The following is a 20,257-nucleotide window of genomic DNA, read 5'->3' on the forward strand; positions in this document are numbered from 1 at the left end:
AGATATTCCGTACTGCCCAGACGGCCCGGGAAGTTCTGCACTTGGCCGCGTGAGGAACCACGCACGATGAGGACCCTGGTGCCCCGGAATCTGGAGATGGTGAGTCTGTGGCGGGTGGTCCCCAGCTCCGAGTCCGCACTCCCCCGGCTGGATCCGGGCTCCCTGCGCATCCTGTCGCCTCCCTGGTCCCCGCGCGGGGACTCTCCACCCCTCTGGCCCGGAGCGTGTGTTGTGCCGGCGATAACCACGCCTGGACCCGGCGCCTTGGCTCTTCATTGTCTAAATCCCTCAGCTCCTCATCTCTGTCCCCTGGCTCCCGCTCCGATTCCCGACAATGCACCAGGGATTTAGGTGTTCAGCCTGGTGCCTAGATGGTCTCCCATCTGTCCCCGGGACCTCAGCTCGACTCTATCCCCCAGGTTCCTGGAACTCCATCTATTTGTGTCGTGAACTCCATCTCTTGGCTCTCAGTTTGGCAAAGCACCTCTGGCCTGGGCCTGGGCATGTCATGAGGGCCGGGGCCCTCCTGTGTGTTCCTGCGGCTGGATAGGTGTGCAGGGGACAGCAGGGGCACCCTGTGCCCGCGGGTGCTGGGACCCACAGGACGGGCGCGGGGAGCATCGCTGAGCGCTGGTGTTATCCCTGGTGAGCTGATCACTGTCACATAACACAAAAGCATGGAGTGGCTAGGCCTCTGGGGGTTGGTTTCGCCAGGCGCCCTGCAGACCGCTAAACCAAAGGCGCTTTTGTCAGTCTCTTCTTCCTCCGGACCATCACTTCCATTTTCCGTGTGTCACAGTGAACGTGGATGGGACGCCTTTTCCTTTATTTGGCAGTTGTGTCTGTGTAGCCCTGGTGAGCCTAGTATTCATGTAGAGAGGGCTAGCCTCAAACTCACAGAAATCTGCTTGCTTCTTCCTCTGCCTCCCCAGTGCTGGGATTAAAGGCACCACCGCCCAGCTTTTGTTTAAGGTTTTAAAGAACTGAAATGTCAATTTATAAAATGCCTTTACTAATTTTCATTTAAGGAACAGAGTGCGGAATTCCCTCTTTGGCTGCCGGTTTCCTCTCAGCACTTGTAATTCGTCTCTTTTTAAAACTTTTTATAGTTATATGTAGAGTGCAGGCATCCTGCTACTTGATGCATTCAATATCTGGTGCGAGTCTGTTAGAATTCAAACCGTCAAAAGCCACTGGGCCCGGCTGTGGAAGCACACACCTTTAATCCCAGCAGCACTAGGGACCTAGGGGCAGATGGATCTCTGTGAGTTCGAGGCCAGCCTGGTCTACAAGAGCTAGTTCCAGAACAGGCTCCAAAGCTACAGAGAAACTCTGCATCGAAAAACAAAAACAAAAAGCCAGTGAAAGAGAGCACTCAAGCGAAGTTGGTGAATGGATGGAGTTCTATGTTTTTCTCCTTTTTAACTACTTTACCACGGAAGTAGTTAAGCGCCATTCGATTTTAGATCCAGAGAGACTTGCATGTGCTCAGATGCCTTTGTTTCCAGAACTTTAGGTTTTTCTGTATTCAATAAACTGAGGTCCTCCGTACAAGGACCAACTTCTTTCAGGAAGGGGGAAGGTTTCAGAGGACTTGGAGACTTCATTTGAGAAATCACAGGTATAGCTGTCTGTGTTGTAATCCTTCGGAAAACTATGTTTTCTGAAATCCTTACATTAACAGATTTTTGGATTGGTTTTTCTTTCTCCCATGAAACAAATCAAATGTCGCCTGCTATGAGCCCACCACAGAATAGAATGAGCCCCCACTTTGTGTTCCAGAAGCTAAAGACTTGGGATGAAGAGAACTGTGTCGTTACAGGAGCAGGAGCAGGTGTCATTTGAGGACGTAGCCATGGACTTCACCCGGGAGGAGTGGCAGGACCTGGATGCTGCCCAGAGGACCCTTTACAGGGACGTGATGCTGGAGACCTACAGCAGCCTGGTGTCCTTGGGTGAGTCAGACTCCTCTAGAACCTCCAGAAGCAATTCTTTCTTTTTTTAGTTGATAAGGTAGGAATCACTGCTAATTTAACATTAATCCAGTGCACATTTCCAAGTGTTTGGGAGCAGTGGGGTTTGCAGCGCCTTAGGTCATCTGTAATGGTCAGACGAATGGATATGAGAGAGACCTTTATCAGCCCGGCTTTACTTTTTACTATTGTGAACATTTTATCTGATAAATGTTTTGAAGAATTTAATTGCTTTTGATCTTGTTTGCTGTTCTGTAGAATATAAGTTCCTCCTCACTTCCACAGGCATCCCACTAAAAACCACTTGCTGCTTTTCCAACCCCGGCATGCATTTTCATACTCAAGAGTTAACACTGTTTTTATCTCTACTTCTTGGCTGTCATCTTTATTTCGGAGTTTGAGTAGCATAAAGGTGTGTGTCTGTGTGTGTGTGTGTGCGCGCGCGCGCACACATGTGCACATGTGTGCCTATACATTTCACTTATATCTTTGACTTTTCTGGGAAACATGGAGGTCTTTCTACCGTCGGGGTGTTCAATGTCCTTATATGTTATGGAAATTAATGTCATGTTAAATGAGTCGTCTAGCAGTATTTTCTTATTCTGTAAGTTGATTTCTTCTAATAATTGTCTACTTTTCTGTATAGATGATTTGGAGATTGATGCTCTCCCGTGTGTTGACTCATGTTTCTGTTCTCCACATGTATTAAAACACTGATGCTGCCCATACATTCTAGGAGCTTCATGGCTTTCAACTCTCATATCTAACTTTGGACTCAGTTTTAGGTGACTTCTATGGTGGCAATGAAGCATCCTTTACCTCTCTCTTCTTAGCTTGTGGATGCCCTGTGTCTTAGCTCAAAATTGACGCAAGAGAACTTCCCTTGTGAATATGAGATCTTAGACTTGTTGAAACCAGCCGGTGATGGTTAGTGGTCCATTGCACCAACAAAAACCGGAGACAGGCATTTTAAAAGGAGGCACAGTGTGATTTTGCTTGTGGTTTCATTTCCAGTTGATTTAGAGTTCCAAATGCATCTTTATTTAAAAATCTGAACTAAAATTTGGCATTTTCCACTAACTAGGGGAGCAAAGATCTGCACAGGCTCACACTCTTTTGCTTGGCCGCTGTTCTTATGTGGGCTCGTGCGAGCTGGGCCCTTTTGTGCGGGCTTGTGGAAGCTGGGCCCTCTTGACAGCTCTGACAGCAGCTATCGCTAAGCTGTCCTAATTTCTGCTTTCTGACTCCTGTTGGCCACAACGTCAGGAAGAGATCAGCCAGGGACGGCATGGTGGATGCTTTTGAAGTTTTCTGACTGCCCTTTTACATGCAGTTTTTAGAGAGGACAGTCTACCTTATCTGGCCAGAAATATGTCTCAGAAAGGAATGCAGGGTTGCATTCCGTGTTAAGAAACGGCAGAAGGAAAGATGGGGAGGAGCTTGGCCTTTGGTGAGGAAGAACATCGTGCTATCAGATATGTGTGTCTAGAGACCTCAGCTCCGTATCGGGAAATATTGTTGAAAGAACACATCTCTGTCCTGTTCAGGGCCTTAGAGGGAAATATTTCATGCGTTCTCCATTGCTTATGCTGGAGGCTACGGATTTATTGGTTGTATGTAATCATTACTCTGTGGAGACAGTCATGCCTAACTTATGAGGGTTTATGTGAAGATAGGGTATTATTATTAATTTGTTTGTTTTTTTTGGACAGGATTCCTCTGTGTAGCCATGGCTGTCCTGGAACTCACTCTGTAGACCAGGCTGGCCTCGAACTCAGAGATCTGCCTGCCTCTTTGGGTGCTGAGATTAAAGGTGTGCAACACCACCGTATTTTTTAAACTGCCCTTTCTGCATCTATTGTGACATTCCTGTGGTTTATTGCTCGATGTTTAAATGTGACAATTTAAACTTGTGAGTTTCCGAATGGGCACTTGGTACTGTAGAGTAGCCACCAGAGAAGACAGCTTGGACATGGGCGTAAGCCAATAAATAGAAAGTCTTTATTTCCGGGCCTGGCAACTACACGGGGTGTTCAGGATCCCAGTGAAGCACCAGGCCTCTCTCAGTGGGAGCTTTTACGATACAGACTACATCCTGGGTTGACATACTTCAGCTGACAAGAACAGTAGCCGGAAGCAGCGCTGCAGAAGCTGGAAAGCAAGGATGGTGCGTTTAGAGACTGTCCCAGAACTATGGGCTCTGAAGGGTTAGACATTTGTTTTAGTTTTGGCCAGTGGAACTGTGTACATGCTGTGTGTTATGACCTGAGGGTGCCTCCATTATGGAGTCAGTTGTGCTGGGTCTGGGACCTGTTACAGTGGGATCCCCGGGAGCAATCACACGGGATCCTTTTTATAAGCTTCTTATTTTCTTTTGTTTGTTGGTGGTGGCTTTCGGGGTTTTTTGTTTTGTTTTGTTTTGTTTTGTCTTATTTTGTTTTTTTGAGACAGGGTTTCTCTGTGTAACAGCTCTGGATAGCCTGAAACTTGCCCTGTAGACCAGGCTGGCCTTAAACACAGAGGTTCACCTGCTTCTGCCTCCCAAGCACTGGGATTAAGGAACATGCCACAACACTTGGCCATTTATAATTTTTTTATGTGTTTGTTTTCTAGTTTTGTTGAGAATTTTTGCACCTGTGTTCACTAGGAATACACACCAGTAATTTGGTTGTTGTGTTCCTGTGTAGCTTGGACAACATTGTAGAGCCCAGGTGGTCACAACAGGAGCTTGGCCGTTCCTCCAGGAGGTCTTCAGTGCTCAGCATCGTACACTGTCCTCTGGAACAGCTAGAACTGTGTTTGTCTCAGAGTTTCACTGTAGTGTGGCAGACGTGGAGTCGCTGTTGGTCGGATCCGTTATGCTTCCTTTGAACTCTCTGGACCTGAGTGTGCTAATCTACCCCAAGATGTAAAACTTTCTCACTGAATCAATATTATAATGTCTTTTCCCTTCTCCTCTGGAATACTCATCAGGATTATTTTCCTTTTCATCAGTGGGAGGGAGTTGAGCATGTGGCATATTACATGCCCTGTGCATCTACATGGAGGTCACAGGATACCCGTAGGTTTTGGTCCTTGTGTCCCACTTTGAGATGGTGTTTCTTGTTGGTTTTGTGCTGCGTATGTCAATCTAGGTGGCCGTGAGCTTGCTGGGGATTCTCCTGTCTCCATCTCCTGTCGTCCACAGGGGCACCAGGGACGAGGAGTGTGTGAAGTCTCCAGTTTTGGTCGTTGTTGGTTTTTCTGTGTTTATGTTTTGTTTTGTGTTTATACTGTGTATCTGAAATCAGGTCCTCATGCTGCACAGCCCTTTTACCCACGGAGTCATCTCCCCAGCCTCAGATATGTGCTTCCCAATCACTTTGGAATCTTAGAATTTTACTCCCCAATCCCTGTTCATCAATTGAGTTCTTCTGTAAAGCTTTGACTAGTTCTCCCCACACACACAAAATATATTTAATAAACTTGTTATATAAAATCAAACGCAAATGCTTATTAATAATTCAACGTGACTTCTAGCCAGGAGTGCTTACATTTAGGAAAACTGAAACATTTGCATATTCATAACCACACAGAGACTTAATGTTAATTATAAATGCTTGGCTGATGGCTCAGGCTTGTTACCAACTAGGTCTTACAACTGAACTCCTATTTCTTGTCTAAGATCTACCATGTGGTTGATGGCTTGTTACCTCACTTTCTACACATCCTGCTTCCTCTGCGTCTGACTCGAAACTCCTCAGACCCCGCTTTGTTCTCCCAGCATCCTCCTAGTATGGCTCTCCTGCCTACTCACTTCCTGCCCAGCTATAGGTCAGCCAGCTCTTTTAACCAATAAGAGTTATACATATTTACTCTGTACAAAGATTGTTCCACAGCACAGCCTGATGGAAGGCCGTGTGCTGTGTGGTCAGTAACCCTGCATTGTGTCTTACCCGAGCCTTGCTAACTGTAGTTACCCACTCTGCGCCTTCTCGACAGCGGTTTGGGCCTTATGTCTAAATAAGTTCTTGAAGGACATTCTCAGCCGGCATCAAAGGTGTTCTTTACACTGACTGGGAGGAGAGGAGTAGATGACCACATACATCACATACAAACTACAAGAGCTAGTTCCAGGACAGGCTCCAAAATCACAGAGAAACCCTATCTCGAAAAACAAAAACAAAAACAAACAAGCAAAACAAACAAACAAACAAACTCATGACAATGAAGTTCCAAATCCTACTTTGTATTTTGAACTTTGTTTTTATAAAGTTAACTTAAAAACTTCGCGCCCTGTTGCTGCTGGCAACGGCGGCGGTAGGGCTCCCCCACTTCAGCTCAGCCAGCGGTAGGGCTCCCCCACTTCAGCTCAGCCAGCGGTAGGGCTCCCCCACTTCAGCTCAGCCAGCGGTAGGGGTCCCGCTTCAGCTTCAGCCCAGCCAGGGGTAGGGCTCCCGCCTCCCCCTTCAGCTCAGCCCGCGGTAGAGCCCCCCACTTTCAGCTCAGCCAGCGGTAGAGCCCCCCACTTTCAGCTCAGCCAGCTGTACGGCTCCCGCTTCAGAATGTGCTCAGATTTCGCAGGGGCCCAGGCAGAGCCCGAAGCCAGTTGAGAATTCCTGCAGTGTTGCAAGGCTTCGCAGGGGCCAGGAGGGACTGATCTTTCCGTTTGCTGTACCTAGCATGTGATCAGAGGAAGGTGATCACACTGAGATGCACTGGAAAAATTGGAGTGCCTGACTGGTTTATTTGTGTGATCTATACAATAGGTTTCAAATTCCGATGACTCCACCCACTCCTGCCCAGGAGGAAGTCCTTCTCATTCAAGAGGAAGGCTGCAACAAGTTGTAAAGTTATGATCTATGTAATATTTTCTCCCTTTTCATTGTCCAAAGACCAGGGTTTTTTTTGTGATGATTTTCTCATTTTCAGTCTGTCCTAAATACCATATGTGTAGTCTCTAATTATCACTTCCGTTCTCTTCAAATCATCTCGTCATTATTTCGTGCAGTGTGAGCCTGAAGATAGCATTCCAGTCAACAAAGAGAGAGCATCTCTCCCACAAGCCTCCAACCACCGATCATAGCACCATTTGTGAATCGGAGCTGTCTGTTGTCTTGTAGACCCGTCTCAGCACTCTGGCTTCATTCCTCTATTGCTCCACACTTACAGGGCACTGTCTGAACAAACCTGAGTTGATCTTCAAGCTGGAGCAAGGACTTGGGCCATGTACTGCAGCAGAAGCCTCGAACAGGAGCCTCCCAGGTCAGTGGCTGCGTGGCAAGCATGGAAGGAAACTTATTAGTCTCTGGCCCACTTGGGCATGTTCACTGACTTTATTTAAAGCCACTCCTGAGGACTAAGTCTCATAAATAAACGTCGGCATGAAGAAAGTGCTCGATATTAACTTGTAAACCAGAACGCCTCTAAGATGAGGGGAGAAATTCATATATGTGCTTCAATAGCAGCCCTTAATACAAGTCATCTCAGGCTTCCAATCAGGGCTGACGCGAGCAAACTAAATTCTTAGAAACACCTGCGTTTGTTTGCTAATGAAAACACAGACTGTACAGATAGAAAGTGATATCTGAAGCAAACTAAATACAAGGGAAATCAAAACTAGGTTTTCTTATAAAAGTTGAAGCATATGGAAAGCCAAAGGAAGTCTGTTTATTATGAAACTATGAACTATTCATTATGAAGAGATATCAAATATAAATATATATGCCCTGAACATTTGTGAGCCAATGTTCTTATAAATGACGTGCCCCCAAGTGTCAGGTTCTGTTAGTTAATGTCAGCACCCACTCTTTTTTTTTTTTTTTTTGGTTTTTCGAGACAGGGTTTCTCTGTGGTTTTGGAGCCTGTCCTGGAACTAGCTCTGTAGACCAGGCTGGTCTCGAACTCACAGAGATCCACCTGCCTCTGCCTCCCCAGTGCTGGGATTAAAGGCGTGCGCCACCATCGCCCGGCAGCACCCCTCTTGAGGAGACAGACTAAACAGACAAACCAGAAGTCACACGGGTAAAACTCCGTTTCATGCTCGAAGCAAAGCATTTCCTTTAGTATAAGCAATGAACCAGGGTGCTCGTTCTTTCTTCCTTCTTGTTAAAATAAGGTTTAAACTGGGTGTGCTAGCATACAGCTTTCCTCTCAGTGCTCTGAACTCGAGGCTAGCCTCCTCTCCACAGCAACTTTCAGACCAACCAGAGCTACATAGTGAGACCCTGTCTAAATCCTATGGCAGTATTGCCTAGAAGCTCACGGGCCAGCTAGCCTGGGGTCTGCAGTACAGGGGAAATAAGGAGAACCTGGCTCAATGAGGTAGAAGAACGAACTCTGGAAATTTGTCCTTTGACTTCTAATCGTGTGTGTGTGTGTGTGTGTGTGTGTGTGTGTGTGTACACATGCCTGTATTCACCCTACCTCACATAATAATGATGATGATGATGATTTTAAAAATGAAAAGCATACACATTATGGTCGATGATGTCTGGTTGTCCATTCACTCAGGAAGTTTTTCATTTTTTTTTTCTGAAAGGAAATAGAACTACTGTCTGTGGTAGGTTTCCTTTGCCTGTCTCTACACATGATGGAGACAAAGCAGATAAACCTGTAGGCCCATGTTTACTGAGCAGTTACTCATGATAACCATGGTATGCTATTGCCCCATCTGCTCATCACTGGACTCAGAGAAGGCTGTACATAAAAAGTGTATCACTCGGCCTTCAATAAGAATCATTGGCCAGGTGATGGTTAATCCCAGCACGTGGGACACAGAGACAGGCGGAGCTCTGTGAGTTCGAGGCCAGCCTGGTCTACAGAGTGAGTTTCAGGACAGCCACAGCTACACAGAGAAACCCTGTCTCAGGCCTTGGTCTTACAGAAACAGGGACGGAAGGGAAATAAATTAGAATTGAAATAGAAAATATCTCCTTTGTATTATGCACTGAATACAGAACTGAAGTCAAGAGTAAAGCTGGGTGGATTCAGTAGGGGTAATGAACCGGCTCAGGGGAAGATGGGAGAGTGCCTTGTCCTGTCCTATAAGATGTGGTAAGTAACTTTATAGTTTGCATTTGAGGTGTCGTGGTGTTCGCCTTTACTCCCAGCACTTGGGGGGCAGCGGCAGGTGACCACTCTGGTCTACATAGCAAGTCCCAGGCCAGCTGGAGCAACCAAGTGAGTCCTGGTCTCCGGTGTACACATGTTTTTCATTCAGAATTGTCAGCTATGCACAGGAAAATGCACTGCCGTGATAAACTTTGGTCGCTATTTAGTTTTCATGAAGGTGTTTCTTGTTGTTTTAGAAGGTGAAGAAAAGGTGTAAAACATGCATCAAAGAGAGAGTTTGGGAGAAGGTGTCTTCTGCTTCTGAGGAACATGCTTTGCCTCACAAACTCCACGGAGTGTTCTATTGCTTATACCCAGTGAGAAGTAAACCTTTTAAACACATATATTTAGCAATCTTTTCCCTAACATGAATTCCTGCTTAGGAGAGAAAACATTTGGCTATGCTTACATCTTATATATAACTATTTAAAAGTAAATCTCTTTTACCCGTGTGCCACAGATGACATTATATGTATAGTTAGTATCATAGAGGAATGGAGTGACTAGGACCTAGCAGGGGAAAATCACTGTTGGGACCTACAGCAGAGAAAGAGGTGAGTAGCTTCTCTTTGTGCGTCACCAGAAGAAAACACAACAGTAAGAGACGTGACCCAGCATGTAGTGTGTGCTAGTCCCATTTGTTACACAGATCCGTGAAGCACTAATGTTTACACTCATTACTATTCTATAATTTCTAGGAGGGAAAAGTCCACTTTATGTTAGTATTGCATAATAAGACTATAATGTGATTCATGGATAGGGATGTTTTTCATCTGATTTCAGATCTTCCTAAATTGACTACCCAGAATGGGACCAGCCAGGAAAATCATAAGGTGCATTTGTGGGAAGTTGAAACTCTCCAAACCAAGGCATCAAGTGAGAAGATTGTAAGTAAAGCATTAAATTTGGGTACTTCATCTAAATCTGACCATAAAGAGGGAAGCCTATTATCCCTAAGAATTTGATGTGAAGCTGGCAAGAAGGCGCAGTTATTACCGTGCTGCCTTGTGACCATGAGGACCTAAGTTTGTTCTCCAGCACCCAAGAAAAAAGTTGCAAGTGGCGGCGGGAAGTTCTTGTCCCAGTGTTCAGGAGACTGGGAAAGAAGGCCGTCCAGGATGTCTTGGACATCTTAACTAAGTCAGCAAGCCCCACCTTTAATGAGAGACCCTTTCTCAAAAATAAAGGTGGACAATCAGCCTCTGGTCCCCACCTGCAAGCACACATGTGTGCATGCACACCTGCACACAGGCGGACACACATGCATAGACATATATGTACTCACATCTTCCTGACACTCACAGACACTTAGCCCAGGCAAGAATGTACTGTTTCTAGATATTTAGCTTCTTAATTACAGGGATGAGAATAACCCAATTTTTCATGCAGTCGGCAAACCTTTTGCATCCTGCATATCTTGTCCATATCATCAATGATCTTTAGTATGTTTGACCAGGAATATCATTCTAAGCTAACACAGTGCGTTCGATACATAAAGAAGTTTCATTTAAAGATACCCGTAGTAAATTCAGTAAATATTGAAAAGTCATTTAAGTGACACTTGTATGTGTAGCACAAAACACAGATCACGTGAAGTTGTTTAGCCACTACTAATACATTTGGGATTCCGTGCTGTATAAGTCAATTCAATACATGGCAAAATGCACATGTATGAGAAATGTACACGTGCCTGTGAGAAATCAAACCTCACAGAACCTCAAGAACAGAGGCCAGGACAAAGGCCTCTTTGTAGGTATAAGAAATATAACAAATTCTTTATTTCAAGGCAGAGCAAAAGAAGGAGCAAAAGACCCATTCAGGGTCAAAGTCCTGTGGAAATGAAGCGTCTAGGAAGACATTTCGCCAGAAATCACAGGGCAGCGGGAGTCAAACGTCTCAGACCCGTAGGAAAATCGTCCGTTATGTGTCAACTCGCAGTGAAGCTCAGGGGCTTCGGAAGAGTGGGGAAGGCAGGGAAGCTTCCTTCCAGAGCCCACATGCTACCGTATGTCAGGAAGCGCCTACGGGTGTGCAGCGTTGTGAACGTATGGACTGCAGAGAGGCTTCCGTCTGCAGCTCAGAACATCAGAGAATTCATCCAAGCAAGAAGCCCTATGAATGTACAGCATGTGGGAAGACTTTCTCCTTCAGGTCATACCTCACCCAACATCAGAAAATCCACACAGGCAAGAAGGCCTTTGCGTGTTCAGAGTGTGGGAGGGCCTTCTACACTAAGGGGAAACTTACTGTCCATCAGCTAATCCATACAGGGGAGAAGCCCTACGAGTGTACAAGATGTGGGAAGGCTTTCTCCCTCAAGACGTACCTCACTCAACATCAGAAACTCCACACAGGCAAGAAGCCTTATGAGTGTGCAGAGTGCGGGAGGGCCTTCTACCGATTAACACACCTCAGGTTACATCAGAGAACTCATACGGGGGAGAAGCCCTACGCTTGTACAAAATGCCAGAAAGCTTTCTACTGCCAGTCCCAGCTTAAGCTACACCAGCGAACTCATACGGGGGAGAGGCCTTTTAAGTGCATGGAATGTGGAAGACCTTTCTACTATAAGTCACACCTAACTCGACATCAGAGAATTCACAGCAACGAGAAGAAGCCCTTTGAATGTGCAGAATGTGAGAGAGCCTTCTACTGCAAGTCGGACCTCACTGCGCATCAGAAGTCTCACACGGGCGAGAAGCCCTACGCATGTATGGAGTGTAGGAAATCATTCCACCAGAAGTCCACACTCCTCCTCCATCAGAGGACTCACATAGGCGAGAAGTCGTTTGCGTGCTCAGACTGTGGCAAAGTTTTCTACTGCAAGTCACATCTCACTCTCCATCAGACCATACACACCGATACACGCCCCTAAGTGTGCACAGAGTGTGGCAAGTATTTCTACTATAAGTCACTACTCATTGTCCATGGACGGATTCACACAGGCGATAAGCCCTATGAATGTGGAGAATGCGGGAAAGCCTTCTCCCGCAAGCCGCACCTCACTCGACATCAAAGCACGCACACAGGTCAGAGCGACTTGAATGCAAATCAGGCGGGAACGCTTTCTGCGGCAAGTCACACCAGGGAGCACACGCGAGTGGCAGGCGTTCTGAAGGAAAAGAATGCAGGATAGCTCTCAACTTCATGTCACAAGTGACAGTGGGCGGCTCAGATGAGGAGCCCCGAGGAGGGAAGGAGGGAACTGTATACCGCCAGTCACAGCGAAGAATAAATGGGAATGACCATCCTGTGGTGGGAAAGTGCAAGGGGCTTGGTGCAAGTCACGGTTCTGCGGCATCAGGAGGTGTAGTCAGCCCAGAAGGCCTGTGACCCTGTGGAGTGAAGCTCAGCGTTCTCTATGTCACTGCTCATGCGCATTAGCGCTCTCTCACACAGACAAGAAGCTTTACCCATGCGAAGAAAGTCATTCCCCAGTCGTATCTGCCCAGCACAAGAGGCCACATGGATGAGAATGTAAGGAGTATTGGCATTTTTTAAAAATCATTTATTGAAAACTGAAACTTGGGGATAAATATTAAGGAATAAACGTGAGAAATTCACAGAGTAACTGAGAAACAATCCACCTTCTCTACTTCCTCAATCTGAGAGCATGCAACCCCTTGGCCCCGCCTCTTTCTTCACTGTGTGCCTCTCTTTCTCCTCTTAGTCAGCCAGAGAACTCGATGGCCCATTCTGGTCGGCTGAATGTGAACTTTGTCCCCTAAACCAAGATCAACTCCATTGGTGGTGGTCTGGAGCTATCAACACCAGCAGATCTCCCTCAGTGCAGAAAAGCCTAGTAGACCCACTAGCCCTTGCCTGACGACAGAAAGCCCGCGAGTCAGAAGACTGATGGTTATAACAACTATGAGAATGTATCAGACACCTACATGATCAGGACTTCTGCCTGGGGGGAGTTCTGTAAGAAAATCCATACATGATAAAAACCTAGGAATTTAAGGAATGTAAGAAAATTTTATCATACAGGAGCCAAGATGGCCATGGTGCTCATGGCGCCTGCAGGGGGCAGCCGAGTCTCCTGAATCCCTCTCCCCCACAGCAGACTGCCGCTGACAACAGATGAGAGACCTTTAACCCAACCAGTGCCCTCCTCCCTCCCCATCACCCCTGCAGTCAGCATGGAGGAGCTGCCGCCACCACCACCACTGCCAAAACCTAATCCCAAACCTGAGCACTGCCCTACAGCAGGAAACTTAGAGAGGAGCATCAGAGAATGACTGTACCTTCACCAGATGTGTCCTAGCACTTTTGTAATTTCTGATATCAGAATCTTTTAAAAATATTTGAAGATTCATTCAAGATGGTGGTGGTCCCCGACACTGGTAGTACCACAGAGCAACTTGTGGGTGAGTCCCTGGTCACTCTCTTAGGACTTGACCCTCAGCACGGAGCCACCATTGCTCCTGAGCTGCCCAAGGGCTGCAGGCAAGACGGTCATACTCAATGAGACTTTACCAAGGGCGGAGCCATGTGCAGTGGCCTGGAGCTCTATCGGGTCCTGCCCTGGACACCCTGCCCAGCTGAAAGATCACCCTGACTAGGCAACAGCAGGATATCTGAGAGGAGCCTCGGCAATAGTTGAGTATTTGTGCTGCTTCAGAAACCAGAGATCTTGAACCAGACCAACGACTCGTTGCAATAAGTATGTGCATGTAAAGCTATTTGGACAAAAAAATAATCCACTGTGTGAGATGCTGCAGTTTGCAATGCTGCTTCGATAAATAAACATCCAACGGAGAGGCAGGAAGGCCGGTGGAAGGGAGCGGCCCGTGAAGAGAGACAGAGCTCGAGCCAAGGGTGGCGACAGGTGTGGGAGTGCAGCAACAGGACGGGGAGCAGCAGCCTGCAGCGCATGCGGGCTTTGGTCCTAAAGACGCTCCCCAGCCTCCAGGGTCACCCTGGCTCCTAGCAACACCAGGATGTCCAAGGAGATTGGCTCATTTCCTGGACTGGGCCTTCTCACAAATCCTCCATGGTCTGTGCTGCCGCCAGAGGTCATGTTGCTTTATATGGTCTATGAGGCCTGTAGCTGCAGCCAGTGGTGCCTGTGGTCTGGACTGCTTGTGCAGGCTGTGTTAATGCCTTTAGACTGTTGCTACCAGAGACCATAGGGTGGCCTTTGCTCCGTGTAGGGACCATGTTGGCATCAGTGGTCTGTGTTTCTGCCGGAGTCCAGTGTTGATGTCCATGGTTCATGCTACCATCAGAGGTCATGTTGGCCTCCATGGTCAGTGCTGTCACCAGAGACTGCTGATTTTCTTGGTCCATAGGACAAGTGGATGTCTGTGGAATGGGTTGCTGCCTGAGGCCATGTTGATGTTTGTAGTCAGTTTGCCACCAGATGTCAGTGGTCTGAGCTCTTGCTGGAGGTCATGTTTGTCTATAGTCTGCCCCACCACAGGACGGTGTAGCTATCCATGGTCCATGTTGTCTGCCCCACCACAGGGGACGGTGTAGCTATCCATGGTCCATGTTGTCTGCCCCACCACAGGGGACGGTGTAGCTATCCATGGTCTGTGTTACCACCAGAGCCCATGCTGCTGCTGAGGGTCATGTTGGTGTTTGTGATCAGGGCTGCCAAGGAGACCTTGTTGATGTCTGTGGTCTCTGATGCCATTGGAGGCAATAGTGATGTCTGTGGAGGTCTGTGCAGCCACCAGAGACCATGATGAGGTCCCTGGTCTATGCTGTCTTCAGAGACCATGTTGAGGTCCATCTTCTATTATTCAGAGTCCATGTCGATGTCCGTGGTCAGTGCAGCCTTGGGAAACCATGTAGAAGTCCATGATGCAGGCTGCTGTTGGTTGTTGTGGACAAGGGAGCATCTGTTGCAATGGTATCAATGACTCCAGCCAGACTCAAATTGAGAATGAGAGACAGTGAAGACTCCTGCAACAACCTACACACACACACACACACACACACACACACACACACACACACACACACTTCAAGAGAAACGAGCAGTCTAGACAGGAAGCCATTGGGGAAATACTTAAAAATTGTGATAAAGATGCTGAAGTAGCTCATCACAGTTGCTGGCTTCTGGTGGGGGATGGGAAAGAACTCAGCTATCTTTAAGGGGCTGGCCCCTGGGGGTTTAACCACGCTCTAATGAGTGTATGGCAATCTGAATTGTACTTGGTGTATTTGGGGGCAGGGCACAAGGGTGAGAGGTAGGACCTGGGAGGAATGGGGAGTGTGACCAGGATACGCTGTATGAAATTCCCAAATAATAAAAATATTATGCTGGAAAAATATCTCTATTATAAAAACAGAAAAGAATCTGCTTTTATATCTTATGAAATGGCAGTGTCTGTGTGTATGAGTGAACGTGAAGAACACAGAAAAGGCTGCTCAGGCAGTTTTGTGTCACTTCGCCTCTGAAATCTCACTCGGTTGAAGGATCCCGTGAGAGTAATAAACACCCAAAAGCTCTGCTCTGAGAGGGTAGACAGGCCAGCCCTCCCGTTACCTCTTGCAAGTGAGAGACCATGCCATGTAGTGACACATGCTTTCATTGCTAATCAATTCATGTCCTGGTGCCGCAGCTCTATTAAGAAACCAGTGTTGAATGCTAGTCTCAGCGAGACAGTAAAAGGCCGATCAGTGAAACAAACATGGGTGTGGTAGCGCACGCCTTTAGCCCCCGCGGACACAGTAGAGCATGCCATTAGCCCCCACGGAGACAGGCACCTGTGAGTCTGAGGCCAGCCAGGGCCAGACGTAAGACTGCCTGTAAGAACAGTCAGCAGAGCATTCTACGATACGCCCGTCTTGTCACATGTCAGCCATACGAGCTGGGAAAAGCACGAATGTAAAGAGGCCCAAATCTGTCTTCCCTGAACAGCAGCGAGAGGCACAGTGAAGGAAAATATGAAGCCATAAATCACCTGCTTTCTTATCAGACATTTATAATGGAATCTTGCAGACGTGAGGACTATGCTATTAAAAAGGATTTTAGTTTCACTCACATCACTAGACATCAAATTACTTTTAAAAATTCAGGCTATTGATTAATCTCAGTGGTCAACTTGATCCACTCTAGAATAGCCCAAGTGATGATCCTTTGAGGAAACCCGTGGGGGAATATCTTTATTATATTAATTATGATGGGAATGCATACCCACCATTGATGGTACCTTGACCTGGGCCAGAGTCCAGGGCTGTATACAGAGACGAAAACTGACCAAGGCAAACATTGCTCTTTGCTTCATGACTCTGGATACAATATTACAAGCTGCTTCAAGCTCTCATTGTCCTGACTTCCTCTTCCGGTTTGAATAAGACATTTCCCCTTTTGGTTCATGATTTCAGCACTTGGTGGTGCTGTTGCAGGCTATGGAGTCTGCTGGAGGATGTATGTCACTGGTGGTGGGCCTGGAGTTCATGATCTCACCCAACTTCCAGGTCTCATTTTGTGCCTCCTGAATGCGGTTGAGATGTGATCTTCAGGTTCCCGCTTTTGATGCTAAGCCTTTCCACCAGTATGAAAATCTAGTCCTCTGGAATTATAAGCCAAAATAAACTCTTCCTTCCATTTTCTTTGGTCACAGTGTTTTATCACAACAACTGAATGTAACTAATATAGAAGTTGGTGCCAAGAAGTGGGGTTGTTGTTGCAAAGAACCTGAAAATGTTTATTTGGAGGAGTACGGAAGACTCTAAGGTAGGGGAGGGAAGCATGTGATATTGTAAGCAGACATTAGCAGACTGTCCTAGTACAGGAAGATAGCAGTGCGGAGAGTAGAGGCCTGGATCACGCGGTTTCAGAGGGAATGAGACTTAGTACTGCACTACTCTAGTCCGTGTATGTGATGCCTTGGCACAGAATCTGCTGCCCTCTGCCTTTCTCCCAAGAACTTGCCTGCAGCAAAATTAAACCAGTAACAAACTCATTTCTTTGATGTAGGAAATTTCAAGACAATATAACATTGCATCTGTAGTATGGCTATCACTGATAATTTTTAGGCAGGTTTTCATCATGAAAGAAAAAAAAATATCGTTGGGAGAGAAAAGGAGCCTGAGAAACTTACTATTACAGCCAGGGCATGTGCAGAAAGAGGCTGTAATTATTAGAAATATTAATTAATATTACAGCATGGCATGTGTGGAAAGAGGCTGTAATTGTTAGAAATAACAACGCTCTTAGGGAGACCCACGCTCTGCACTGGAACGATTGGATGAGTGCCATCAGGACAAGATACCACCCAGCTAAGCTTTGAAATTGGGAGAAAAGTAGACCTGGGAGATGTCCTGCTCCTGGAAAACAACAGCATACAACATGAATGCTGATTGTACTCTAAGGGAGCAAGCGCTAGTCCCAAGTGGCACTGTTGTCCTCACAGTTCTGGCATTAGAAGAATGGAAGGTGTAAGGCAGAGGGGATCGTGGAATCATCTTGGTTTCTGATAGCTACTGAGGCCAAGTCATGGTGGCAGGGCTGGCATCCCTGAGAGAAGCCTAGGGGAACACTGAGGCCAAAACATGGTGGCAGGCTGGCATCCCCGAGGCCTAGGGAACACTGAGGCCAAGCCATGGTGGCAGACTGGCATCCCTGTGGAAAGGCTGTGGGAAGCTCTTGCCTGAAGCTGCGAAAGTGAGGCCCAAGTTGCAGTGAGGACCCCAAGCTGTTAGAGGTAGATTCTAGAATCATAAGACATCTGAAAAGAACTACAAATGGGTAGTAGAACCAGTTTAAGAGAGAAAAATGTTATTGTAATGAATCTTTCCCTATCCTGCCAGCTCCCAGATAAAGACATGGAGACTTATTATTAATTATGAAACCTTGACCTTTACCTTAGGTTTGTTTTTAACTAGCTCTTTTTTAAAAAGATTTATTTATTTATTTCTTATGTATACAACATTCTGCTTCCATATATGCCAGAAGAGGGCATCAGATCTCATTACAGATGGTTGTGAGCCACCACGTAGTTGCTGGGAATTGAACTCAGGACCTCTGGAAGAGCAGCCAGTGCTCTTAACCTCTGAGCCATCTCTCCAGCCCTTAACTAGCTTTTTTTTTTTTTTTTTTTTTTTGGTTTTTCAAGACAGGGTTTCTCTGTGGTTTTGGAGCCTGTCCTGGAACTAGCTCTGTAGACCAGGCTGGTCTCGAACTCACAGAGATCCGCCGCCCGAGTGCTGGGATTAAAGGCGTGTGCCACCATCGCCCTGCTTTAACTAGCTCTTATAACTTAAATTAACCCATATTTTTATTAGTGAATGTTCTACTCTGTGGCTTTACCTCTAACCCATTCTGTGTTGGGCCAAAATTATCTCAGGGCCTATGCTTTGATGCCTGTAGAACAGAGAAAAGCCTGGCTCGAGTTTGAAGGACAGTCTCAAAGCTACTGAGTGAGGACGAGACAGCAAAATCTAGGTAAATCCCTCCAGCCAGAGGGAGGGCTTGGCTGTCTCTCATTGGCTGGAAGTACCCCCACATCACATGATGTCACTTAACCTATATAAGCTGATGCTCACAGTAAGAAACTGAGTTCCTGCTTTGACTTGACTCCCTATTGCGTCTGATTGTCCTGTGTCGTGGGGCTGCAGAAAGGGCAGAGAATGCATACGTCTTTCCCTGGGGAATATGGCTAAGGAGGCCTGACAACTGGTGCCCAACGTGGGGCTCAGCTGGTCCCAGGGCTAAGTGGACAGTCAAGGTGAGTGGGCCCAGCACTTAAGGTGCTGAGATATATGCTGCTCTTCTTAGGCCTGGAATTGTCAGACCACAGTGCAATCCAGGCATGGGAGGATAGAATTACCCTGGCCCCCTGGGTGCCCATCGGGAATCTTTTCTCGTGGAAGACTTGAAACCGGCTGGAGACTCTGGCCAGAGAAAGGGAAAAGCACTTTGATATACCCCCACCATTGGGGTTCTATCCACCTATTATGGCCCTTAAGGCATGTGTTCATCCCACTGCTCTGCCTCCCCCAACAGAGCGTAAGGAAAAGGCTAGAGACGGGGAAAGGTCTAAAGAATCTGAAAATAACCAACTGGCTAGAAGGGTGGGGGAGGAGACAGGCGGGGAGCAGGAAAAGGTCAAAGATCAGGAGAGGTCTGAAGAATCCAAAGCAACCAAAAGAACGGGAAGTCAAGATGTAAAAATTAAATAAGTAAAATAATAATAATAAAAACAAATGCTTCCATAACTCTTAACAGGACTTGATATATATATATATATACATTATACATTACATTTAAAGGAGCTCCAATTTCTAGGGCCAGTCTGGTCTACAGAGTGAGTTCCAGGACAGCCAGGACCAAGAATTTGATCTTGGGAAGTCTCAAGGCCTTTTGCTTTTCCCTAAAAATTTTGGCTTTTTCTCTAAAATAAATTCTAAACATCCAGAGAGGCCCATCATCTGCCATCATCGGACAGTTGCATGGCAATTGTCGTTCTTCTGAGCGAGGGACGTCGGGATTAACATGCAACACAACTTCAGGTTCTGCAGACAAGCCTTTTATCCCACTTTCTCACAAGTATATATAGCCTTCAGCAGGGGAGGCCAAATCAGCAATAGCAGGAAGCTCATCACCCACCTCAATGGCTTAGGGGTAAACATCCTTAGAAATATTGCTGAAAACAACAGATTGTTCCTGTTTTCTTTTTTTAATTTATTTTTAATTATTATTTATTTATGTTTTTATTGAAAAAAAGTTTCCGCCTCCTCCCAGCCTCCCATTTCCCTCCCCCTCCTCCCCCTCCTCTCCCCTTCCCCAACTCCTCTCCCCCTCCCTCTCCAGTCCGAAGAGCAGTCAGGGTTCCCTGCCCTGTGGAAAGTCCAGGGTCCTCTCCCCTCCATCCAGATCCAGGAAGGTGAGCATCCAAACTGGCCAGGCTCCCACAAAGCCAGAACATGAAGTAGGATCAAAACCCAGGGCCATTGTCCTTGGCTTCTCATCAGCCCTCATTGTCCACCATGTTCAGAGAGTCCGGTTTTATCCCATGCTTTTTCAGTCACAGTCCAGCTGGCCTTGGTGAGCTCTCAATAGATCAGTCCCACTGTCTCAGTGGGTGGGTGCACCCCTCACGGTCCTGACTTCCCTGCTCATGTTCTCCCTCCCTCTGCTCCTCGTTGTGACCTTGGGAGCTTGTTCTGGTGCTCCAACGTGGGACTCCATCTCCATCTCCATCCATCGCCAGATGAAGGTTCCATGGTGATAT

The 20,257-nt window shown here is 46.8% G+C and overlaps 1 protein-coding gene across 1 annotated transcript in view; it reads left to right on the top strand.

The window, feature by feature from the left end:
• The window catches only part of LOC126490184 (zinc finger protein 420-like), a 58,154-nt gene extending 43,572 nt beyond the window's left edge, over nucleotides 1-14,582 (top strand). Inside the window, 1 exon segment of the mRNA XM_050124912.1 lies at nucleotides 11,176-14,582. Within this exon segment, the coding sequence (XP_049980869.1) occupies nucleotides 11,176-12,201 (1,026 nt within the window). The 3' untranslated portion in view covers nucleotides 12,202-14,582.
• Nucleotides 14,583-20,257: the final 5,675 nt, after the last annotated feature.

The sequence above is a fragment of the Alexandromys fortis genome, unplaced genomic scaffold (assembly GCF_014885135.2).
Source record: "Alexandromys fortis isolate MF-2015 unplaced genomic scaffold, M_Fortis_MF-2015_v1.1 scaffold_204, whole genome shotgun sequence".
Classification (NCBI taxonomy): Eukaryota; Metazoa; Chordata; class Mammalia; order Rodentia; family Cricetidae; genus Alexandromys; species Alexandromys fortis.